This window comes from Rhamphochromis longiceps, linkage group LG3 (genome assembly GCF_057381845.1).
Source record: "Rhamphochromis longiceps isolate RC_006_pf linkage group LG3, R_longiceps_female_GT1.1, whole genome shotgun sequence".
Taxonomy (NCBI): Eukaryota; Metazoa; Chordata; class Actinopteri; order Cichliformes; family Cichlidae; genus Rhamphochromis; species Rhamphochromis longiceps.
This window is the reverse complement of record NC_140559.1, coordinates 4,170,794-4,197,223: the sequence shown is the minus strand read 5'-3', so window position 1 is coordinate 4,197,223 and position 26,430 is coordinate 4,170,794. Positions and strand designations below refer to the sequence as shown.

General features: G+C 43.5%; 2 protein-coding genes across 7 annotated transcripts in view; one reads left to right on the top strand and one right to left on the bottom strand.

The window, feature by feature from the left end:
- Nucleotides 1-1,364: 1,364 nt before the first annotated feature.
- On the top strand, nucleotides 1,365-4,299 carry LOC146672576 (uncharacterized). Its single transcript, XM_085400883.1, has 2 exons — nucleotides 1,365-2,392; nucleotides 3,759-4,299. The coding sequence occupies exons 1-2, from the start codon at nucleotides 1,578-1,580 to the stop codon at nucleotides 4,297-4,299; spliced, it is 1,356 nt and encodes a 451-aa protein (XP_085257009.1). The 5' UTR covers nucleotides 1,365-1,577.
- Nucleotides 4,300-14,420: 10,121 nt separating this feature from the next.
- LOC146672575 (uncharacterized) overlaps nucleotides 14,421-26,430 on the bottom strand; it is a 34,363-nt gene continuing 22,353 nt past the window's right edge. For 4 of the 6 annotated variants that reach the window (XM_085401277.1, XM_085401278.1, XM_085401275.1 and 1 more), the window contains 2 exons: nucleotides 16,449-17,801; nucleotides 14,870-16,123 (listed from right to left, as the gene is read on the bottom strand). In XM_085401277.1, coding sequence (XP_085257403.1) covers nucleotides 15,437-16,123; nucleotides 16,449-17,801 — 2,040 coding nt within the window. In that variant the 3' untranslated portion in view covers nucleotides 14,870-15,436. Of the gene's footprint in view, nucleotides 14,558-14,869; nucleotides 16,124-16,448; nucleotides 17,802-18,519; nucleotides 19,197-26,430 lie in introns of those variants that run through there. The other 2 variants (XM_085401281.1, XM_085401280.1) reach the window with 2 other exon arrangements.

Sequence of the window (26,430 nt, the reverse complement as noted above, 5' to 3'; positions counted from 1 at the left end):
AACCAGTCAGAGGTCGACGGTTGACAACCTTGAGAAAGAACAGTGGCAAGGCCATGTTGTTGGGAGAGTATCTGACAACCGAGACGCTGTGATAAAGTTGGAACAGATGTTGAAAAGACTGGAGGAAGAAGGCGTAGCCTCACCACAAAGCGTAGTACAAACGCTTGAGGCATTGGAAAAGGACTTGGCGGCTTCAGTAAATAAATCACGAAAATCTAGAGAAGTGTCGAACCTGGAAAGGGGAGGACTCGCCCCAAACTTTCAGGGTCCCCCAGGAATGACAAAGCTTCGTTCTGGGAGGGTTCTGGATGAAGTAAGAGATAAAAGACCGTCGATCTTTGGAAAGAATCGGAGGCAGAATGTTGCATTGCAAACTGGAGAAGGGCAGTGTGACACAGAGGAGGAATTGGCTCCCAATGTGTCACTCACAATGCCTTTATTGACGGGTTCACAGGGCGAACCAGTCTACCACCCCTATAATATCAGAGATCTTGAGGCTCTGGTGAAGCAGCTGCCCCCGATCACAGAGGGAGGAGCGGCTTGGTTGAGAAGACTAGGCAGTCTTACAGAAGGAGAGGAACTTGCCCTGGGGGATTTTAGGGCTATCGGTGGGAGGACCTTCCGAGGTGGAGGCCTCGCAGATGTGGAAGAGATAGCAAGAACTGCATGCCAACCAAACGATGTCCCCTATGCAAGGGTGCGAAATGCTCTCTCTGATGCAGTGCGTGAGAAGTATCCGACCCATAATATTGGCACTACCCCTAGGATTGTTTGGAGCCCAGAACATTCCCCTAGAGAGTTTATAGAGCACGCAAAAGAACAGTGGATTCTCCAAACTGGAGAACATCCTGGGCAGGATGGGGAACCGCGGGCGTGGTTCCGATGCGCTGTTTTAGCAGGTCTGCCAGAACGAGTGAGAGCAGATCTACAGAAGAACCCAGACTTTGCGGTGGCGAATTCAGCAAAATGGGAGAGGCATATCATACATCGACTTGAGCTGGAAAGAGACGAGGCGAACAAGAAAAAACAGGAGCTGGAGCTGGAGGAGGCGCAAGGGCAGAAATTGGCCGAGGCGAGAGAAAAACTAAACGAAAAGAAAAAGGAAAACAAAGATGGAGCTAAGAAGATGCTGGTGGCCCAGCCACAGGGCGATCCGGGGCCTGCTTGGCCAGATTTGGATCCGGTTCTGTACCCTGATGACCGATGGCCCGCCAATGGAGCAAGGCAAGGAAGACTCGCAGGGAATTGGGGGGCTACTAGGTGGTTGAGGGGGCGTGGTGGATCTCAAAGGGGAGGCGGACCAAGGGGCCGTGGTCTGGGGGTACCTATGCTGGACTTTGATCTGTGTAGAAGGTGTGGAGGACGAGGACATTGGGCTCGTAACTGTCCTACGCCATGGCTACCAGAAACAAGTTATCAACCACCACCCCAGGCACAAAGAGCGCCGCGAGGCAGGACATTCCAGACAAGGGGGCATCAAGCTCCAAACCCAGGCATGGCGCCAGTATCCCCTGGCCTACTGGGGCGGAGAGGAGGAGCTGTACTGACGGGACCCGCAGAGATCCGGCGGCAGGGGAATGGCGGACCCTCTGTTGCCGATGACCGTGGAAGGAACTGAAATGACCTTCCTCGTGGACACTGGAGCGACTTACTCAACACTGAGACAAAAACCAAGCAGTGCCACGCTTTCCAATCACGTGGTCAGTGTTGTGGGGTTTTCTGGGGTACCGGTGACTCTCCCAACAACTAATCCAGCCCTGACGGTGCTGGGAAAACAGACATTGAAGCACAGCTATGTGGTATCTCCCCATGTGCCTGTGAACTTGATGGGCAGGGATCTGCTCGTTAAACTGGGGGCCACCATCATGTGTTCAGCTGATGGACTAACAGTGACACTTCCAGGAGGAAAAGAATTCCTGTGCCTGGGGACGTCTTCAAAGAACCAGTATTTGCTGCAAGACTGTGAACAATCTACAGCGGATATTTACTGGGGTCGGTTGGTGGAAGAAGGCATTCTGAGACAGTATCAGTTGTGGAAACCTTGGATTATGGCCTTGGCGGTCTATTCTCCCCCCCAAGATCCATTCCATGTGACCCTCTTCTATGATAGGAACGATGATGAAATTTATAGGGACCTGTTCCAGTCTGACCTCGAAGGTCAGACCTGGAATGTGTGTTCTCAGAATATCTATGTCGGTCCTGAAGGCGTCGCTGCAGCAGTAAATTTAACCGAAGAACAACGGCCTTGGTTCAGGTCCAAAATGGGACCTGACTCAGTGCCCCACATTACATTGGCGGTCCATGAGGGTCATCAGGCGAAGGAGCTGGGAACAATGGTCAAGAGAGCCCTCGAGGTACCTGACTGGCAAGCTACTCAGATTCCAGACGTTTGGTACTCGAAAAAATGCAAAATTTACCGTATCACTTGTCTATCAGAGGACACAGTGATATTGGAGCATGAACAAATCTCAAGAATCCATGGGAGAGAAAGAATAGACCATGCGGATGCAGTTGCCGCACTTGCGACTCTTCCTGACACCTTATGGTCATCAGGGTCTACGGATGTGGGCCAGGCAACTTGCTCGCCTGTTTGGTTCCAGCTGAAGTCGCATACGCCAATTTGGAAACCACCGTATAGGCAAAAGAGAGAAGCTGAGGAGGGAATTGCAGAAACCATTGAAGGGCTATTGAAAGTAGGGGTGCTTGAGCCCTCTCAATCCTACTGGAACACTCCTATTTTGCCAGTAGAGAAGCACGGGACAGGAAAGTACAGAATGGCACATGACTTAAGAGCCATTAATGCCATTTTACGTACTGACACGATACCTGTCCCAAATCCATACACAGCATTGACGGCATTAACACCAGAACAGAAGTGGTTTACATGTATTGATCTGGCGAATGCATTTTTCTGTCTCCCGTTACATGAGTCTCTGAGGGGACATTTTTTCATTCACATATAGGGGGCAACAGTACAGATACACACGGTTGCCACAAGGGTTTGCACTCTCCCCTGGCATTTTCAACCAGGTGCTTAAAGAAGCTCTATCGCCATGCCACCTACCAGATGGGTGTTCATTGGTGCAATATGTTGATGATTTGCTCATTGCGGCTCCGTCTGCTTCGGCATGTACGGCAGCCTCACTCACCATACTGAAGAGACTCGCGGAGTGCGGGTTTAAAGTCAGTAAAGAAAAGTTGCAGCTGGTCCAACCAGAGGTAACATTTCTGGGCCGAGTCATTGCTCACAAATCAGTGGGTTTGCTAAACACCCATCGCGATCAGATTTTGACACATCCAAAACCGTGTACGGTTAAGGAGTTGCTCTCATTCTTAGGGTTAACAGGATACAGCCGTCACTTTATTCCAAATTATGCAGGAAAAACAGCCCTTTTGAGGGATTTGGTAAAAACGGTGGGTGTCCGAAACTTGAAGGCTGAGCTGCCATGGACATCGGCCACTGAGTCGGCGTTTATCGCATTGAAACAGGACTTGTCAAGATCGGCTGATCTTGCTATCCCTAATTATGAACAACCCTTCTATCTTGATGTTTCAGAAACACACGGGATAGTTAATGGGGTGTTGTTTCAGAAAAAAGGAGGAGGGAGAGATGTACTTATGTACGTCAGCGTCAGATTGAATCCATTAGAGACAAGGCACCCGGGATGCACACAGCATGCCATTGGGGTGTCAAAGATTATACAAAAGACAGCACATGTAGTGAGGGACCATCCGTTGAAGGTGCTGACCACCCACAGTGTGGTGGCATATGTTAACTCACAAGCCTTCACCATGACACCACTCACACAACAGAGAGTGAGTAAAGTTTTAGACGCTCCCAACTTGACCTTCACACATGAAGGAATTAACATGGCAGATTTAATGGGAGCAGGAGAACCCCACGATTGCACAAAGAGAGCTGAAGTTGATGAGAAGATAAGAGAAGACTTGAAAGCAGAACCTCTGACAGGAGCTGAAGATTGGTTCACGGATGGATGCTGCTACAGAGATGAGGAAGGATTGAAAGCAGGCTACGCGGTAGTTTGCAGAAAAGGGGCTGAATTTGAAGTCAAGGAGGCTGGAAGACTTGAAGGACAGCAGTCAGCCCAAAGAGCAGAAGTAATTGCTCTAAGTCGAGCCCTAAGACTTGCAAAAGGAAAAAGAGTTAACATTTACACGGACTCAGCTTATGCCTTTGGAGCAGCTCACGTGGAGCTGGCCCAATGGAGAAGAGCAGGATTCAGGACAGCTGAGAATGCACCAATCTACCACAAAAAGGAAATGGAGGAACTTGAGTAGGCCCTGGGAGATCCAGAGGAGGTGAGTATCATAAAGTGTAAAGGTCACTCCTCGGGGACTGGCATGGTGGCCAGAGGAAATCAGGAAGCCGATCGAGCTGCGAAAGAGGCAGCAGGCTATAAAGCATCACGGCAAATGGTGCAAATAGCTGTGGAGGAAGAACAAGGAGTCAACATGCTAGAGGAGGCCAGGAAAGCCCAAGAGGCGGCGGCCCCGGAAGAAAAGGGGGTCTGGAAGAGTCGAGGAGCCTGGGAAGAAGGAGGTCTCTGGCGAGGACCTGACGGACGACCAGTGTTGACCGCCAACCTGGCAAAACAGAAGATTGCCGAAGCGCATGGGCTTGGTCCTGTAGGTGTGGCCCACATGGGGAGACATCTGTGCCATTGGTGGCATCCCTTTTTGAAGGATATGATTAAGGAAAAAGCCAGGACGTGTCTGATCTGTGGGAGACACAATCCAAAGCCAGTGATTAAACCGGAGGCAGGTAAGTTTCCCATCCCAGAGAGACCAGGTGAAGAGATTGTGATTGACTTCACTGACATGATTGATTCAGGGCCAGGAGGAGTTCGATATCTACTGGTAAGTGTAGATGCTCTGACGGGATGGCCCGAAGCGTGGCCAACAAAAAGGGAGGATGCAAAAAGTGTGATTAAGTGTTTAATCAATCATTACATCCCCCGGCATGGTTTTCCTAAGAGAATTAGGTCAGACAATGGGACTCATTTCAAAAACAAAGATTTGGCAGAGGTAGAACAGAAGCTGGGGTTGCAACATAGATTTGGCACTGTATATCACCCCCAGTCGCAGGGGAAGGTAGAAAGAATGAATCTAAACTTGAAGGATAAAATCGCTAAAATTTCTGCTCAGACGGGGCTAAATTGGGTGGCAGCCCTGCCCATTGCATTAATGATAATAAGATGTTGTGTTAATCAATCCACAGGGTTCACACCATATGAGCTGTTGACAGGACGACAGTTTCCAGGTCCCTGGACAACAGTCCCGGCGGAAGAAAGTATAAAGAGTAACAGAAAACATATTGAATGTTGGAAAGAATTAAAAGCTCTTGTGTCTAGTTTCACACAACAGGTTGGAGAGGGGGTGAAAGCGGAGGACAGGTCCGTCCCCGATGCCAAGGCGGTGTGGTTGAAGGTCATCAAGCGAAAGTGGAGAGATCCAAGGTGGACCGGACCATTCGAAGTAACTGCCCGAACCACCAGTGCGGTCCGTCTGAAGGGGAAAGGGGAGACCTGGTATCATTGGTCTCAGTGTGCAGTCGCGGACGAGAGCTTGCTGGAGCTAAGCTCCACCTCAACCAACACAGGGGGGAACATAGAGGCAGAATAATCCTCTCCCCCTGTGCACCGGGCCTCCCCAGTAGTCCACCTGGTGGAGGCGAAGAAAGAAGAGGAGCGTCACACGCCAAGAGTTAATTCATTCCGGGTTTTTAATAGGCTAGGGCTCTAATCTAAAAGTATTTGATAGTTTAAAGGAATCGTAATAGTTTGTATGTTAATCGCATATTTTTATACTCATCATCTTATATTCTTATCACAAAGGTTAAAGGAAAAGTAAAAGAGCCCGGGTACTGTGGGAAAATTGGAAACTAACGGGGATATTGGGGTTGATAAGTGTTATAATATGTTTGTTTGTTTTTTGGCAGACAGGTGAATTGCCCAGACGCAGAGGTCTATCCATGCGATTTAAGCGGGAGGTTGGCTCAGGTGGGAACGATGCGTGTCTCAAAGCCAGTGGCGGTGTCGAATTTGGGTATGTTAACGGGTCCGCGACAGCGTTCACATTTGATGTGTGTGAGGTAATTGGATGCCCAGGAGACAGTAGCAGCTGGAGAACCTATGATGTGTGGGTTTGTTATCATCCGATGATATGCTACCCTCAGTCAGTGTGGGGCCCGTCAACCGAGGGAGACGTTTTCACTTATATAACAGATCAGTGGTGTTCTTGGCAGGATGTGGTTGCTTGGACAGGATTAGGATGGCAGCCAACGGTGCCAGAGGCCCTTGAAGGGATAGCCATTCAAAGAGATTTTTCTGTTACCAATAACCCTGTCACTCTTTCCCTAGGACCATGGAGCGAACTCCCTGAACCAGGGTATGAGGGAGGTGCGTTTTATCTAGTCATAGGGATAGACAAAGCAGGGACAGATCCATTTGGGGTAATTCGGGTGAATTTATTCAATCCGGGAGCTAAACTAATAGTAAACGACCCTGCAATGAATCTCACGGAACCAATGGATCCCTTAGAGACAGTTACTTACAAGGACTCGGAGGAGAAATGGTTTGTTGCCACTGACTATACCAGATTAAAACCTCAGGAGTTAATAGAGCGGGCCACAGGTTTTGGTGATAGGAATCTTTGGTTAGATTGGGTGGCTCAAAATGCTAAAGAGCAGGAAGTGGTTGATTGTGTTGCTTGTGCTACAGCTAGACCTCGTTTGTTTACTGAACCCGCTCCTCTGTATCCAGAGGATAAGTGGGGTTATGATTGTATGCTGAGGTTAACTAGAGAGGCGGCGAACACAGGTAACTGCATTACTTTGTCAGGTTTATATCCGCCAATTGATAAACGTACACAACCAGGTTCATTCACACCTAAACGAAATAATTATACCTGTTTTGAGTTCTCTACAGACAGAGTGAGATATACGGTAGGAAGGATTGATCCAAGCTGGTGTCAGAGGACGATTCCAGGCAGGACTACCAATAATGTAAGTGACCCAAACACAATTATAGGCACCTGGGCCAGGGGTGGGCTATATTATTATTGTGGGCATTACACCCTTTTGGCGCAGGTTCCCCTGGGGAGTGTGGGGACCTGTGCTTTGGTGCGCTTAGGTGCACCGTTGATGCTTATGGGGAGTAGACTAGGAACACTTCCACAGCAGGGTACGAATGCGTCGACAGCCAGACGAAGGAGAAGCACAAGGGGTATGCACAGGTATGATCCAAGATGGGACTCGCCTACCTGGATTGACTCAATAGGAGTTCCCAGGGGAGTTCCAGATGAGTATAAGTTAGTTAATCAGATAGCGGCTGGCTTTGAAAGTGTGTTTTTATGGATAACTCCAAATAAAAATGTTGATCGCATTAACTATGTCCATTATAATGTGCTAAGGCTCTCTAATCTCACTAGGGACGCAGTGGAAGGCCTTGCGGAACAATTAGGTCCGACATCGCTAATGGGAGTTCAAAATCGAATGGCGCTGGACATGTTGTTGGCTGAGAAAGGTGGGGTATGCGCAATGTTTGGAGACATGTGTTGCACCTTTATTCCCAACAATACTGCTCCGGACGGAACGGTCACTAGGGCGCTTGAAAGTCTGAAAATGTTATCTAAAACCATGCATGAGCAATCAGGCGTGAACACGGGGCTGGGAGACTGGATCACGTCTGTCTTTGGGCAATGGAAGGGTGTGTTTATGTCTGCCATGTTTTCTCTTATAGTTTTTCTAGGTATATTGATGAGCGGATGTTGTCTCATTCCTTTGGTAAGGCGGATTTTGGTAAAACTGGTAAGCAGGGCACTAGACTCTGGTTCAGCTGGTTCAGCTGGTCCAGGGCATATGATGCCATTGCGAGAGGCCGCCTGGACGGAGGAGTGAAACAAAATTTGGGTAAAAGTTGGCCGATGGCCAAAGAGGAGGAGTGTGGACAAAAGATATTTTGTTTTGTATGCTTAGGGTGACAGTTTATAATCAGAACTAGTATTGATCAATCATTCAGCATTGTCGAATCTGTTGACAGAATAACCTTTTAATTAGATCTATGTTAATCTGAGTAAAATATTAATGTACACATACTCTCATCACTTTAATCAGTCTCTGTATTATTCTTTTTATCTGCTTAAGCTGTTGCACTACATCAGTGTGTTCACTCCACTCGATTAGGTGGGTCCTGTTGGACCTTGGCCTTCTACATTCAGTTTTGCACGTAGTTAGGCCTACACCAACATGCACGGAGAGTCATGTAACACACGCACGTTCACAAACACACTTATTAACACAGGGAGGTCGTCTTAGGACATCCTCTCTATAAGGACACACAATCTCACAAAATGCACATCATATCACACACTTGTTTTTCTCTAAAATATCATCTGATGTCTATATAAGGGGAACTTTTGGAATTGTGGGGAACTTGTTATCATTTCCAGTAAAGTCTAACTGTGTGACGTCATCATGGTAACATAATAGGATGAAGAGCCTCCGCCCGGCGGAGATTGTTGTTGCAAGTTGTCTTCCCACACTTCTGCGCAAAGTGTGTAATAAAGATCACTATTTTTGACACCATACCTGGACTCAGCCTTGCTTTTCTTCTCTTACCCAAATCGAACGAACCTTAACAAGCTCCTCATCCTCCTGCATGAGAACAAGCTGACATGAGAGCTGTGTCTGAGAGTGTCTCCCTGTCACAGTGACAATAACACAGCTGCTGCTCACAGTCATTAAACTGACCTGAGGTCAGCTGTGCTCCTTACATATGAACCATGTGACCTCACATCAGTGCTGTGGATGACTGTAGTCATAGAAGAGTAGAGCTGTAGCAGGTGGTGTGAGGAGGAGGAGGTGTATTCTAGTTAACGCAGTACTGAAACACTCCAGCAGAGGGCGCTGTTAAGTCCTTATTGTAACACAGTTACTGTGTGCAGTTAGACTTCATACATAATCTGCACTTATTTCCATCAGACATGCTGTCAGTAAATGATTGGTTTCTATACATTTCTAAACACAAAACCTCTTCACACTTCTAACATGCACATTCACACAACTAAATGGCAGTATTAATGAAAAGAAACACATTCAACAAATCCATTTAAACCTTAAAACAAACAAAAGGAAGCATCTCTATGGACAAACAAACCCCTCCACTTGGTTTGACCTGCTGATGTCATGTTTGACATCAGCAGGACTTTAAAATGAGGAAATGCCGGGCGGGCGTTTCCCCACACCTGACCCTCATGAAGACTGAAAAGACAAACAAAGTAAGAACAAATGACTTAATCTGTAACATAATAAAATGTAAAGAAACATGTAACTGAGTATTCAGCTTCATTTGCAGAATGTTTGATTTGCCAGCAACTGAATGCTTCCACACATAAACTCGGCATAGTGAGTGAAGCAATGTTACTTAACAAATAGCAAATCATAGCAAATACATAGAAACCGAATAATGTGTTTAATATGCAAAAGAAGAAGAAGAAGTAAACACATATGGGACAAATGGAGACCATTGCAGCTCATCCACCAGTGGGGTAAAAAGAGCAACCAAGAAAGTGGCAGCCTGCACGGCCACAGATGTGCTGGAGGAGCTAGAAGCTCTACCCATGGAGAAACTCCTGGAGAACCTTGCTAAGCCTAACAGGGGACAGGTACTTCTGCCCAACCTGGCAGCCACAAAGTGAACTCATTTAGGTAAAGATAACCACATGCACCTAACCAGCCTGCACCAGCCTGACATTTCTTCCTCCTAAGTAAAAACCAATGGATGGATTGAACTTAGAGTCTCAGCTCAGTTTTCTATTTTGACCACCTACACCCCAAGATACTCTTTTAAAAAGTGTTGTTTTCAGATCCCTTTGAAGTTCATAAAGGGCCTGTTCATTTTCATTCAAATGTTTTATTACATAAATGTTACTGTTTTCTTTTGATTTATGCTCCCACTACACTGCACCTCTACAAACAACAATGCCACGGACTGTCAGCTGCTTTTACATGCTGTGAACATGAGTAGTATTCTGGCTCCTTAAGAGTCACCGCTCACGTTATGTAGTGTTATACAAGTTCATGCAATCTTTATTCGTTTCTGGCACACTGTTCATTTTATTTTGACATTCTACCGGAAGTGCTACTTATCATTACTTCCTGTCTAACGGGAGAAGGACAGTTTGCTACTCCTGTACCTGCCTATACTGCCTCTTAAGCCAGCACAGTCTGTAAGTTGGCAGTAATGTTGTGTTTTACCGGTGAATGTTTAGCACTAACTGCCGTGTGTTGTTTGTGATATTTTGAGACAGTAAATTGACTCAATGATGTGCTTTATTAGTCATTATTAGTCAAAGTAGTGATGGCCAAATGAAGCTTTCCGAAGCACTGAAGCTTGTATTGAAAAACGGTTCATTACTCGGAGCTTTTCAACACAGTCCTCTCCGGTGACATCTGGTGGCGAATATTTTGAAGAGCAGCTTGAATCTGCAAAATAAAACGGACTGCTCAATTATCACTGCTCACTCAAGAGTGGAGTTTTCTCCGATATTGGGCCACCGTTCCGTTGCTTTGAACATGTAATTGGTTTTGTTTCACGATTGGGGGGCTGAAAAAAATGTAATGCGTATTTGCGTAATACATTTTGATCAATAAACTTTCCCTATTTATACATGCACTATGGTGTGGCCTTTCTTTGCTCATAACTCCTTGATGTTGGTAAATACAATAAGTGAGCAATATATATAATATACATATGATAACGCACAGCACATTATGGAGTATGCCCCTGCTGTGGAGTCCTGCCTCCATCTACTTGTCGTTTAATCACAGCTGGACAGGTTCATACAAAATATTAGATGAGGCCAATTGTCCTATACATATTTTTGACCTAGGGGTGGGATTGATTGTGAACTGGAAAGGGAAAATGCTTAAGGGGCTGAGTACGGCTGCATCGTTACTGATTTGTAGAATCATTTTGATTCGATACAGGATCCGATTCAATTTGATTGGAATCTGGAAAGTTTTGCCTCAGTCAGAAATATTACAATTCTGGTCATGTATCGGTATATATCCATAATTTCGTATCTAAGAAAGCTGACACATGTGAGACTTAATTAGAGATGTAAACAGAGAGTTATGAAACCTGCAGCTGCAGAAGCCAGCGAAGAAAAAAGAGGCAAACACAGCGCGGACCCGACGACACACCAAAATCTGATTCTGACGCGTCGGGTCCACGCTCTGTGTTCACGTTTGTATGCAGAATCCGTAAACCTGCTCCCAGTTACTGTTTTAGCTGCATGGTGTTTGACGACATGTTGTGAGGTTTAACCTGAGATGCTGGCGTTTCAGGCATAATAACGTTAATTTACAAATCGACACGGGATTGTAATGAATCAATATCACTTTATTCAATTTAGTATGGATTGTAATCAGAAAGGCGATAATCAAAACCCACTCCTAATCAAGAACTTGCAAAGTAAAAACATGATCTATGTCAGGTAGCCCTTTTGTTATTTACATTTAAAAAGAGGATTAGTGTTACTGTGCGCTGGCTGAGTCTGTTTCTTTTCTTAGAAATAGTTTCTCCTGCCCTGAAGAAAATCCACTTGCATGGAACAGAAGAGGCTGTGGAGTGCAGGAACCACACTGCAAGTTGGTAGATAAGCAGGTATTCCTGGGTCCGGCAGACTATCACCTAACAACAATAAACAAAATGATTTTCTAAACTGTGTAGCAATGTAATGTACGTATAATGTCAAATACATTTTTGTAGTCTTCATCAGCTTTAATTCACATGGAAGTGTTCCTGAAGTCATATGCTGTAATGATATTTACATTATGAAAACATGATTTTGGACATTTCAGGTTTTTCACTTCGGCAGATAAAATGAATTGAGCAAAATCAACTCAAAATATTCCCACACGCCAGAACGTCCTCTCTTCCTCGCTGGCTCCATATCTGTCAGTGGAATGATCACCTCGTCGCTCTCTGTCACCATCAACACACTCCACGAATCCCGTGGATGATTCACTTCCTTATATCCGTTTGAATCAGGTACCGAAGCAGTTACGTGCGTAATGAAGCTTCGGACGTCACTGGTCACGTGACTTTTGCCAAACGAAGCAAGCCTCGACACAGTGCTTCTGAACCAGTGTGTTGTTTTTTTCGACACACGCTCCGGAGCGTCAGCTTCAAGCGGGCCATCACTAGTCATTAGCCTAAACGCTAATTAGCGCTAGCTAACCGCTAACGTTAGCTTGTTAGCTTGTTTCGTTCTGCTTTGCTTTGCATAGTAACAGGTCATAGCATCTTCTAATTGTAAGAATGTTTGCTTATATTAGCTCACATGGGATATTTTGTGTTTGTTTACAGTTTTACCATTCATCCATTCATGTATTTCTACAAAGCCATGCTATGCATCCAATCAAATAAATCCACCAGAAAGGAACAACGGTGTGGTTTTTCTACATGGGATGATGGTTGTCTGTCAAGTGCGAGGGCAGAACAAGTAGGTTTGATCAGTTTCAATTATCAAAGAAAAGACAAACTGAGCAAAAAGAAGGAAAAAAAGACCAACTTCTTCCCAACTGACAAGAAAAATACTCGTCATGTTTTCATAATAAAGGATCAGGCTCCCCATTTATGACATCTTGGACCAATAATGTATGTTACACTGATGCTACTGTAGAGACAGGGTCAACATCTCTATTTAAATATAATTAATATACAAAACACAATAAAAGTTATACATGAATTATTCATTATTTTTACTATTGATAAAATTCATGTATACTAATCAAAGTTATACATCAAATCAAATCACTTTTATTGTCACATCACATGGGCAGGCACACTGGCACAGCACATGCGAGTGAAATTCTTGTGTGCGAGCCCCACAAGCAACAGAGATGTGCAAACACAACAACACAAACGAGCAAAATACAAGAATGGCTAATCTGAAACTAATAAATATATGTACAATATATAATAGTGTATGCATTTCTGGATGTGTATACTAAATATTTTCCTACGTGTGTGTGTGTGTGTATACACATTTTTACAAATTAAATAGTAAAAAAAAAAAATAAAATATATAAAATATACAGAGTTGAATATGTGCAAAACAAGTGGCATTTATATACAGTGTGTAGTGCATAATGTTGAAGTTCCAGTAGTGAAGCTGAGGTGTCTATGAAATGTTCAGCAGTCTGATGGCCTGATGGAAGAAGCTGTCTCTCAGTCTGCTGGTACGGGACCGGATGCTGCAGAACCTCCTTCCTGATGGAAGCAGTCTGAACAGTTTATGGCTGGGGTGACTGGAGTCCTTGATGATCCTCCCCGCTTTCCTCAGGCAGCGCTTCCTGTAGATGTCTTGGAGGGAGGGAAGCTCACCTCCAATTATCCGTTCAGAGCACCGCACTACTCGCTGGAGAGCTTTGCAGTTGTAGGCGGTGCTGTTTTGTTTATGTGTACTGACCACGTAAGATCCTCAGCCAGATGTACTCCAAGGAACCGGAAGCTGCTCACTCTCTCCACAGCAGCGCCGTTGATGGTGATGGGGGTGTGTACTTCTCTGCACCTCCGGAAGTCCACTATCAACTCCTTTGTCTTTGCGACGTTGAGGGTGAGATGGTTGTCTTGACACCAGTGGGTCAGGGCGCTGACCTCCTCCCTGTAAGCCGTCTCATCACCGTTGGTGATAAGACCCACCACTGTAGTGTCATCCGCAAACTTCACAATGATGTTGGAGTTGTTAGTGGCTGTGCAGTCGTAGGTGTAGAGTGAGTACAGGAGAGGGGCTCAGTACACACCCCTGTGGAGCACCAGTGTTCAGTGTGATGGGGGATGAGGTGATGCTGCCCAGTCTGACCACCTGGCGTCTGTCAGACAGGAAGCTAAGGATCCAGCTGCAGAGGGAGCTGCTCAGTCCTAGATCCTGCAGTTTCCTGTCCAGCTTCGAGGGAACGATGGTATTGAATGCTGAGCTGTAATCTACAAACAGCATTCTCACATACGTGTCTCTCTTCTCCAGGTGTGACAGGGCAGTATGTAGTGTCAGGGCTATGGCATCATCAGTGGACCTGTTGTGGCGGTATGCGAACTGTAGAGAGTCTGGTAGTGCAGAGCAGATGAAGTCCCTGGCCAGCTTCTCGAAGCATTTGCTCACGATGGGGGTCAGGGCTACAGGTCGCCAGTCGTTCAATGAGGAGATGGTGGAGGATTTGGGTACAGGGACGATGGTGGCCATTTTGAAGCAGGCTGGGACTACAGACAGAGAGAGGGAAAGGTTGAAGATGTGTGTGAACACTCCAGCCAGCTGAGCCGCGCATGACTTGAGGACGCGGCCGGGAATCCCGTCCGGACCAGTAGCTTTGCGCGCGTTCACCTTCCTGAAGCACTTCCGCACATCCTCCTCAGACACAGTGCGCACACTGTCCGGTCTCATGGTGTTCGCTGTGTCGAATCTAGCGTAGAATACGTTTAGATCCTCACACAGAGAGGCCGTGGTCTGCGGTGTGCTGGTTTTCCCTCTATATCTACATGAGTAACGACATTATTAATAATGATTAATAATAATAATTCTAATGCCAACATGATGACTGTTCATAGCTCCTGCTTTGAAATACTGAACTTAAACATTGACCTGATGAAAGATCACAATTCACAGTGGCCCACTGTCAGAATCATTCTGAATATAAACTCATCGAGTTAATCTGAACCTTTCTCAAATGTGCTGTGAATAAATGCTGCTGCAAGCCACTGTGGGAAAGCTGTGTTATTATCATGGAAACATCTGTGACACATTCACAGAGGACGAGGACACAAAGGGACGACACGCAGAGGCTGTGTTAAAGTCAAAAATCCAAATCTTTAGTCCTAAACAGGCAGTGGTTACAAACAGGAAGACGAGCAGTCCATTAAACAGTCTACAGGGTCAAACATACAGAGAATTCAAACAGCTATTAAAAACAAATAACTGGACACTGAAAAACTTTAGTGATGTGTGAGGCACCAAAGGGAAGCAGCTGAGTATATTCAATGAATTCTCTTCAAATACAAAGACAGAAACTCCTACAGGCAGCATGCAAACTGAGCAGGATACACAAAGATCAGAGATTACAAAATAAATCAGAAAAGGATTTCAAACTTACTGAGAGCAAGGCCTCTGTTACAAATCTGTCTAATAGAAAAACATGCTGTACAGATACAATACGCTCAGTGTTCATGGTCATTTAAAAACTGGTCAAACTGATCAAAACTGATCAAAATACATTAAAACAAGAACTTTATAATAGGAAACAGTTTTCAACCAACTGATGAAAAGAAAGCTAACCACTTGACATGAACACTACAGTAGGACAGTTTTGAAAGCTTAAAATGGAACTAGGGGAAGAGTTTGATTCACAGCTGCCTCATCAGATTTTTACAGGAGATTCTATCTGAACTCTATGGAGCCTGATCTCAAGCTTTTTGAGTCTGACACAGAAACCAGAGGATCTTTCTGTGTCTTCAGATTCACTGTGATCCAGTGATGGGAGTGATTTCAGCCCTGAGTGATCGCGCTGATGTTTGCACAGAGCAGACAATGAGGTGAATGTTTGGGCACATTGGTAACAGTGAAACAGTTTATTAGTAACGTGGGATCGTTTGTGTGCAGAGTATGAACTGAGATTCCTGAAGCTCTTGTCACACTGGTCACAGCTGTAGTTTCCTTCCATGTGTGCACGTTCATGAAGGTTACGATTACCTGACCGTGAGAAGCTTCTCTCACAGTGTCTGCACTTGTGTGGTTTCTCTCCTGTGTGGACTTGTTTGTGTGATTTAAGCTGACCTGCAGTGGTGAAGGATGACCCACACTGATCACAGAGGTGCTTTTTAACCCCACTGTGAATCAGTTCATGTTGTTTTAAGTGATGTGATGTGGTGAAGCTTCTCCCACATTCTTTGCAGTATTTCAGTTTGTCTCCAGTGTGTCTACGTTGATGTATTTTTAGGGTCTTTTGCCGACTGAAAGTTTTTCCACAGAGGTCACAAAGAAAGTCTTTCCCACCACCACAGTGATGACAGGGTTGAGAACTGGATCCATCTGTGTCGCTCTGCTTCTAAACAAAGACACAAAGACAGTGTAAGTCAGTCCTTCAACATTTGTATCCTGAACGTCGCCTGAAATAAAGAGCATCTCTGCAGACGTCCAACTACATTTGACTGTTTCAGTTAACACACTCAGTTTACTGGGCTGCAATAACTACAATACTACCACCATAATACTACAGTAATACTAAAATCATAACTGAAAGGAAAATCTGAATAATCACTCAGAGCTGCTTTTCCATGCAGTAGAATTGCTAACATGCTAACACAGTTTAATGAGCAGAGTTGTTCCAAACAGTCAGGCTAAAATGACAAGATAACAATATAAATACATACCTCACAGTAGCTGCACTTGTAGAGTCTCTTTCTGGTGTGGATCTGTTGGTGTTCTCTCAGGTGCTGTGGAGTTTTAAAAGTCTTCTCACATAGGTCACATTGATAAGGTCTCTCCTCAGTGTGGGTAAACATGTGTTGTTGTAAGTGTGCGTCTGTTGTAAACTCTTTGCCACACTGTTCACAGCAGTACACATCATGTCTGGTGTGAATGCGTAGGTGTGTATTTCGGTTCCCTCTCTGGCTGAAAGTTTTTCCACAGATGTCACAGCTGTATGCCTTAATTCCAGAGTGGGTAACTAGATGCCTCTGTAAGCTGCTACTGTGAGTAAAAGCTCTGCCACACTGATCACAGCTGTACGCTTTAACTCCACTGTGGATGAGTTGGTGTTTTTTTAGGTAATTCTTCAAGGAAAAAGACTTTCCACACAAGTCACAGCTGAACGGTCTCTCTCCAGTGTGGATGACCTGATGCTGTTTTAGTGATGCCTTCAGAGTAAACTCCATCCCACACTCGTCACAGCTGTATGCCTTAATTCCAGAGTGGGTAACTAGATGACTCTGTAAGCTGCTACTGCGAGTAAAAGCTCTGCCACACTGATCACAGCTGTACGCTTTAACTCCACTGTGGATGAGTTGGTGTTGTTTTAGGTAATCCTTCAAGGAAAAAGACTTTCCACACAAGTCACAGCTGAACGGTCTCTCTCCAGTGTGGATGACCTGATGCTGTTTTAGTGATGCCTTCAGAGTAAACTCCATCCCACACTCGTCACAGCTGTATGCCTTAATTCCAGAGTGGGTAACTAGATGCCTCTGTAAGCTGCTACTGCGAGTAAAAGCTCTGCCACACTGATCACAGCTGTACGCTTTAACTCCACTGTGGATGAGTTGGTGTTTTTTTAGGGAACGCTTCCTGGAAAAAGACTTTCCACACAAGTCACAGCTGAACGGTCTCTCTCCAGTGTGGATGACCTGATGCTGTTTTAGTGAAGCCCTCACAGTAAAACCCTTCCCACACTCATCACAGCTGTATGCCTTAATTCCAGAGTGGGTAACTAGATGCCTCTGTAAGTGGCTACTGCGAGTAAAAGCTCTGCCACACTGATCACAGCTGTACGCTTTAACTCCACTGTGGATGAGCTGGTGTTGTTTTAGGGAACCCTTCCTGGAAAAAGACTTTCCACACTCGTCACAGCTGAACGGTCTCTCTCCAGTGTGGATGACCTGATGCTGTTTTAGTTTAGCCCTCACAGTAAAACCCTTCCCACACTCGTCACAGTTGTGTTTTTTCTCTCCCTTTCTTCTGTGAGGTTTGTCGGCCTCCTGAGAGCGCTGACTTCTGGCTCCATGTTGGTCCTGCAGTGACAGAGATACAAACAGAGGCAGTGAGTGAAATGCAGTCGTGGAACAAACTCAACCTTCAAACTCCATTAACACTAGTTTTAAACCTGAAGGTGGAGCGTGGCACCAAACACCTTAAAGGTCTCTTATCCCCACCTGCTGGTAGTTCTAACACATTACATCCAACCTGCTGTTAAAGATAATTCATGACTGTTCAAACACTAAAATCATGCACACACACACACACACACACACACACACACATTATTTTATAATTTAGATTATTTTGTTGTTTCCTATTACATATTTCTATAATTTGTATAGATTTATACAGAATTATTCAGTGATAATAAATCCTATGTTTGTTTATTCTAAAGGAACCCCGTTAGCTTCCACAACAGATGTTGCTCGTCTTCCGTCAAATACTCACATAAAATATTACACAATAAAGTGGATTCAAGATATTGTTAGATTATAATATTATTTTATGCCATGCTATACCCCTAATTAAAGATGGTGAATTATTATGTAGTTTTAGTTTGCATTATTCTCCTGAATTAGAAGAAGTTGATAACTATTGCATTAGTTAAACTGATGTGCATTATATTAAACTGTTGATTGATTGTGAATGAATGATATTGTTTTATGATGTATTATACTGCTGAGTTATAAGAAATACTGTTTGCAGAAAGTCATCGCCTTATTTGTCTGATTAGAAGAGAACAGAACATACTGGAGTTTTCTGCCCCATCTCAGCAGGAGCAGATAAACAGGGAACCAAGGTCGTAGCTCAGGCGCTGTGTGAGAGAGAGCATGTGAATGTTTAGGCTTTGTATGATAACCAGGGGCTATAAGAGTTTGAGCAATGCTCCACCATTTTGAGATTTTGAGGCTGTCTGCATCAGTGTCCATCTCCCACGCGTGTGTTCATTAAATCATCGTTTGACTCAACCCGACCGGACCAGTGTTGTTATTGTGGTTTTTCTCTTGTCTCCATCCCCGATATTTTTGAACCTTAACATTTTGGGGGCTCGTCCTGTGGTATTGGGGTGGAATTTAAAAGTTTGGACGGTCCGAGGTTGTCGAACGGACAGGCACGAGCCAGTGGTCTGATGTGAGTGGTCATAAGCCGGCTTATCTAAAGGTAAGGCACTACCTGTTGAATTATTTCCAAAGTGTGCCAAATTGGATATGACTAAATTAAAGTCTACTCACTGAAATTACTGGTAGAGTGTCTGTTTTGATTTTGATGAGGATCCGCGTGTGTTATGCAGTTAAAGTCGGCTAAGAGTTTTAAATGAAGTGAAAAAGCATGAAAGAAATGCTGGGTTCGAGTCCCAAGCAATTGTGATAAAGGCTCAAGTTTGGTAGGGAAATTAGGACAGAAACTGTTCTGGAGGAAACAGAGACTGGTTAATTGGTCGTAAAAAAGTTATCTTTCTTCGGTGAGACCCGTTATGGTAAAATTTCTCAAAATTGGTTAGGTGAAAATTGTTATAGGACGGCACTGGAAGATGCTAAGAAGCACATAGCCCGGGGGTTACGCCCCCTCCTGGTCGTGGACGCGCGGCTTTGACCTGTCGGCGAACAGGGATAGTTCAGTTTGGCTTAGCTGTGGGGTACAGGGCATCTCGAGAATAAGCTAGGAGTTACCGAGTCTCCTCATCGTTTAAAACGGTGTCATGTGCTTTTTTGGATACTGTTAAATTGAGTTAGGGAATTTAGAAATCAGGCCATAGGCTGTTCTGGAGGAAACAGATACTGGTTAATTGATTACAAAAAAGTGAGACTTTCTTCGGTAAGACCCGTTATTATAAATTTGTCGAAATTGTTTAGGTTCTTTAGAAATCAGGCCATAGGCTGTTCTGGAGGAAACAGATACTGGTTAATTGATTACAAAAAAGTGAGACTTTCTTCGGTGAGACCCGTTATTTTAAATTTGTCGAAATTTGTTAGGCGCTGAACCTGTCAGGCCTGTCAGTGATTGTAAATATAAGACGTCTTTGTAATATAAAATAAAAGAGTTTTGTCTGAGCTTTGTGTGACCCTGTGTGTGACGTGCAGCTGCAGTGCTGCAAGCTATTTTTAGACGGTGTGTGAACATGCAAATGAGCGGTGACGCGCACAGAGGACTTTTGTTGCTGTTTAGCGTGTTTTTGAGCTTTATAATTATGAGTTGCAAACAATGATACATGCCTGTAATTAAAACGCTGATTTTGCTGATTATAATATTACAAATAAGGTTTTGAATGACTACGGTGAATGTTTGATGTTTGGCTGGGTTTTGATTTAGAAAAGTTCCAACGTATACAACGAATTTTCTTGAAGTTGTGTGTTTGTAGGGATAAATATTACTGGTTTTATACATTCATTATTAATGGTGGATTGTGGCGGAGAGTGTGGAGAGAGGACGTGAAGACGGCTTTGCAGCTGCTGGAGTGAGTAGCTGTGTGTGTGACAGGAACTCGGCATGCCCATAGAAGGCAACTGCCTGACTGTGTGAAGTATGCACCGAGAGAAAGAGAGTAAAATCTAGGCAGATGAAGTGAATGGATGTTTTCAGAAAAGAAATAGTAAGTGAATGTCTTAGTGTGTTGTTACAGGTGGCTACGGGCCTGGACCAACTGCCCCCACAAGCACAGCGGCCGAAGCAAAATTATAGTAATGGAAACCAAACTCAGCAAGAATCAGCAGCTGTGAAAAAGACAGCAGCTAGCAGAGAATTAAAGGAGAAATTAAGAGAAGTTTTAACACATAAAATTGGGGCCAACAGACTTGTGCAGGTTGGGAAGGCGTCCGGAGCATCACAACAAAAAGGTGAAACAAAAACACACACAAGCAGAGAAATAAGAGAGAGAGGCACGTGCTAGAGAAATGCCTCGTTTGAGAAAAAAAAAAAACAACGTTAAATTAGCTCATCTATAAACGCACATACACGCAATGAAGAAACAGCTTACACCCATGAACACGTGAAGATTTTCAAGCAAGTAAAGCAGTGAAACTTAACATATACCCGCCGTTAAATAATAAAGTTTATCCACTACTAACAAATAAACTCCTTGGGTTGCAGGACAACAACTTGATTTCAAAAACAAAAAAAAAAGACACGACAAATTTAGTGGTTAATAAAAGTCAAATTGTGACATGTTTTCTGCTGATTGATTAATACAAGTGATTACTAAATGAAAGAAAATTCCAATTTTTGTGCTTTTAAACATGATCTTAAGAATTTTAACATGTACTTGTGTTGTCCTGTCAGCTTGGCGGGTCATGAGTGGATTATATGGAGAGAAAAAACAAAAAAAGGGGGAGAGAAGGCTGACACAGGGCCTGGTCCCGTTGTTTCTCCCCTCTCTGAATAATGCAGCCAAAATAACATCATTTTCCTGTTCGTTTGTTTTTGTTTTGTGTTTGTTTTGTTTTTTCTCTTTATGCTTGATTACAGGCTGCTTTGTCGGCCCGGGAAGCCGAGGCGGACCCTGGACTCCTGCTCTCCCCCCCCTACCATCTTTGCTCTCTCCTTTACCATCTTTGATGTGACCCTGACCAAATGCTACAGCAGCTGGACCCACAACAACAACTTGAAAATGTCAACAGTGCTGCAGGAAAACGATCTCATGCAGCAGAGACGGAGAGTGTTTAATCCAAGGCCCGTTTCACTACACGGGGAGATTTCCGTCAGCGTCTTTTCTTTCTGAGAAGACTGAGAAAGGCCCGGCTTCCACCACCGATTCTGACCACCTTCTATAGAGGAACTATCGAGAGCATACTGAGCAGCTGTATCACTGTCTGGTTCGGGAACAGCACCATGCCGGACAGACAAGCTCTACAGAGGGTTGTGAAATCAGCTGAGCGCACCATCCGCTCCAAGCGCACCATCCGCTCCGAGCACCCTGACCTGCATTCAATCTACAGCAGGCGGTGCTGGACCAAGACCAGGAAGATCGTGAAGGCCTCAGCCATCCCAAACACAGACTGTTCTCTCTGTTGCTGTGTACGTGACAAATAAACATCTAGATTTGGAAAACGAGGCACTCGCAAAGCCACCAGCGTTGTGCCTGATCGGACACACCCCTCTCACACACTCTTTACATTCTTGCCATATGGAAAAAGACAGCTTCAGCTGACAGAGCTGTGACGAGACGCCCATTAAGCCAAGATGAAAAGTGAGGCCGAGCAAAACCATGCTGACCTTAACCACTCTGCATTAAAACTGAGCAGGACAGTGACAGACCAACAATGACCATCGGACAGCAAAAAGGGCGTGCCAGAAACAGGAGGAGTAACTGAGGTCAGGAGGCACCTCAGAATGGACAAAACACCAGGAGAAAATAAGCTGAAGGCACAGGTGTCGGGGCTCGGCCAGGAGCTGACCTCTGAGAAGAGCCGAACAGCAAAGCCGCAAAAGGCCGTGGAGCAAAGCAAGGAAAACATCGATGGACTTCAATCTGAAGTGGACGGAAAAGATTGTGAGGTTTCTGCCCTCAGTAAGAGCTCAAGGCATCAGAGCAGATAACTGAGCGTGGCTCAGGAGGAGCTGGCTGATTGTCGAACCCATCAGACTTGGAGTCCCAGACACATGACTTGAAATCAGGCTCAGGACCTCAGCAAGGAGATGAGAACAAAGCAGAACGAGCAGCAGTGACAGCAGCTGAACTTTGACCTGAACAAAATCTTGAATTGGCTGGGAGAAACAGAGGAAGAGCTGGAGCAGCAGCGCAGACTGGAGCTTGACACTGACATCCAGATGATTGAGCTGCGTATCAAAACCCTGAAGGACCTACAGAAGCAAAAGGGTCAAGCTAAGGAGGAGTGGAATAAGGAGAAGATGCAGGATACTGGAGAAAAGAACTGCCTCAATTGGGGCCAGAACCAGTATGGACAGAACTTTGAGCAGCAGCACCAACGGATGCAAACGGACTGAAAAGGAGGAGGGCAGGACCCCAGGGCATGCTTCAGGCCGTGGTTTACCCAGAACACCAGAACAGGAAAGTGATGAACACAAACACCCACACAAACACACACATCTACATGCATTGACTCAGAATGAAGAGAAACACACATATGCACATATACACTCGTTGATTGAGTGAGAAATGACACACACACGTGCAAAAGAAAAAAAATAAAAATAAAAATAAAAAATCGAAATGCTGATTCAATTCACTGAAGAGTGATACACACACACACACACACACGCTGATGCAATGAAGAATGCTTTACTAACAAATGCTGCACACGAACATCCAAATATGGAGTCGGTTACAACTATAAGAACTCATTGATTGTTTATTGGTTAAATGCATTTCATGCCACACAGAGGGCATCTGTGTAGATTTAGGGGACAAGGTTTAAAGTAGTTTGGTTGTGAAAACAATGTCTGTGCGTGATGTCTGTTTATGGCTTAAGGCCTCCACTGAATTGTGTACTGTGCTTCACACAGCCTGATAAGGAGCAGTGGTACAGAGTGAAAATCATGAGTGAATGGTGAGTTTTATTTCGGAGAGAGTATGAAAAGGTTGTGTTGATTTGATTCAGTTGTTTAAGTTTCTGCCAAAGCAAAACATTTGTGTGTAACCAGTGTCCACTATTGAATCAAGTTAATCCAACATGTTTTTGTCAGTGAAAAAAAAAAAAAAGGAGTTACGGTGCCTGTATGCCTACACAATATAGTGTGTGAAGTCTTGGTTGATATTTGGGTTTTGTTTGACACTAGGTTGATTCTATCAGTGAGGTTTGGATTGTTCTCTTTCTCTAAGAGAGAGAAAGATGGTTTGAACTTTGGACATGTTTCCAATGGGCCCCAGTATCTGTTATTATATGAGTGTTTTATTGTTTACGTTTGTTTTTTCTTTTGTTACAGTGCACTGAGATAAGAACATCAGAGGTATGATCCACCGGTGGTGATATTTTGGTATTTTGTGAGTTCCTGATTTAACAAATCAGCTCTTTAATCCAGGCCTAAGAGATTGAACTTTAAAGCGCTATAAAATATTCTTATTGAAAACAGTCGCAAAGTATTTTTTCTCCATGATTATAATGAGCTTGGGAGAAAATTCACTTATATGGGACACTGATCCTGAAGCCTAAAAGGATTGCAGCGAGTCAATCCAGTCCAAAGAAGGGAAAACAAACAAGGAACTGTTTCCTTTAAAATGATGACGTCATCTTGCTGGTGATGGAGCCTCGAATAGGTTGCGCGTGAGACTCTATTATCAGCAATATCTGGTATGAATGTGTGTGGAGGTATGCATGACTGGACTGTGATGGACTGACGACTAAAAGTTTAACTGACTTGATACTGAGACAAAAACGGTGCCGACTTTAGGATTATTGAACGTCCACAGACAATTCACCCAGCCTGTAAAAGAAGGGTGGATGTTTTGTCTTGCTTTGTTTTGTTTTTGCAAGAACAGAAGGAGGTCAGAGATTAAAGAGCTGTAGCTTCACAGCAGTGTGAAATGAAGACTTAACCCTTTAGTTGCTAATTTTGAGTTACTGATGTTTGCATTAAGAAAATTGTGTTTTAGTAGCTGTGTTTTAATTAATGTATCATATTATATGGTTGGGAATGTTAAATGCTAAAGTGAAAAAAAGGTTTTGATTCCACTCATGACTGAACATGTTATTATTAACCATAGTGGGTCACTGTAAAAGTCAATTAATTTTTTAGAGGTAAAAAACAAACAAAAAAACAAACAAACAAAGAAACAAAAAACCCTCCACCGAGGTCTATGAATAACAGGGGAATGATAGACAGCCACACTCAAAATGGAGATATGTAATGATAAACACTGGTCCCCGTCTTTTGGGCGCTTTCTTGAAGTAGTCAACAATTTAAAAGTAAGATAAAATAACAGGGGCATGTGCTGAGGGGTGGTGCTGCACAAGAACAAGAGTAAAATAAAGAAAATATTGTTTTTAGTTTTGAGAAGTGCAAATTAAAATGTACCATTACACTCAGAGGATCAATATGAAGTTTAATATATGTTAATTTTGAATGAAGTACATGACTGGTGACTGTTCTGTCCTGAGCTTTTGTTTTTACAGCACCCGCTTGATCACACCAACAGTTTCTTGACACCGAAGAGGGGTACTTGCAAAGAATAAAGAATGAGGAGGAATATCATCAAAACTGGAAAAAGGTAATCCCCAAAGGGGGTGATAACGCCATAACTTTCACTTATGGTCAAATTCTCAAAATTTGACCCTGAACTTAAAAATTCTTCAAACATTTAGAGACAGAGTGGAGATTTAGATCAATACATGTCACAAACCACATAAGGCTGGAGCATTTGAATTAAAAAAAAGTGAATTGATACACAGCAAAATGTTGATCATGTTGATTATGTTTATTCAAGGGTGTAGAGAAGATTATTATTATTATTAAAAGATAACAAATGAAATAACGAAAACTAGAAGTGGAAAAAATTTTGCATTAACGGTAATAAAATCAAAACAAAAAGGAAAACTAACTAATACTGTAATGAATGTTCACAAAATTAACTAAAATTAACTGGATTTATAGCAAAATCTGTTTAGTTGCATTGATAAGTATTCTCATTTTTTCTTTTTCTTTTTTCTTTTTTCTTTTTCAGATAAATCAAGTGTTGGGACGGTAAAATAAACACATTACAAAAACAAAATTGTTTTTAACTAATTTTATTTAAATTTTATAACATGTGCACTACAGTGCACAAGGGGAGTTCATTGATCACGAATGTGAAACTAACAACAGTCAAGAGCTATTTAAGAAGATTACATGTTCCATTGAAATTTTTGTAAGCAGGATATTAAAACTGATTTATATAACAATATCATAAAACTGTAGATCAGGGATCAAATTAGAAGTCACTGACACTTCACTAGCTGTAAGCCACTGGTTCAGGAACAAGTGATTGCACTGGGCTTTCTATTTCACAAAAGTCAATTTATTTATGATATCTGAGGAAGTACTGTGATTTTTATTTTTATTTGGAGATACAAAGGAACATTTGGCACTTCCCACATCTCACATATGTTTTACTGTTGCAACCATTCTACAACTGAAATGCCTTGGACTGTTAACCATTTCAGCCAAGAGGAGCCTGAACTCCAGATACTGTGAGTTCTTTTCGCACATTGAGATCACTGATAATTTTTAGCAACGACGTGATCTTGTAGAAACAATTAGGGGTTATGGATTCAGTTATAATTGCGACTCTTATTTTTTACTTTACTGGAAAAGATTTCTGCATTTTACCCATATTTTCTTTTTAACTCAAAATCAAAAAATTCCAGATTCTCCTACATGTTGGTTTTGCACCACATAGGATGACAGATTTTAGGTGGCCCTGTGTTTTTCTCTATTACATTTGCCACTGCATCTCGATAATCTTTGTGTGGCTCTTAGTGGGTTCGCGCCCTCTCATATCTGGCTCTCATGACTCTTATCTTTTGAAAAATCTAGGTTTGAATCTCCCTCAATAATTCTGTTAAGAATTCTCTCCGCCTTTGTCAAAAGTTGTCTAGTAGGAAAAAGTGAATTAAAAAATATAAGTACAAAGTCCCAATGTGTAGAGCACACATTAATAAATTAGTCATGTTCTCTGTGAAACTAAATAAGCCTAATTCTTAAAGACCCCTCAAATTATTTACTAGATGT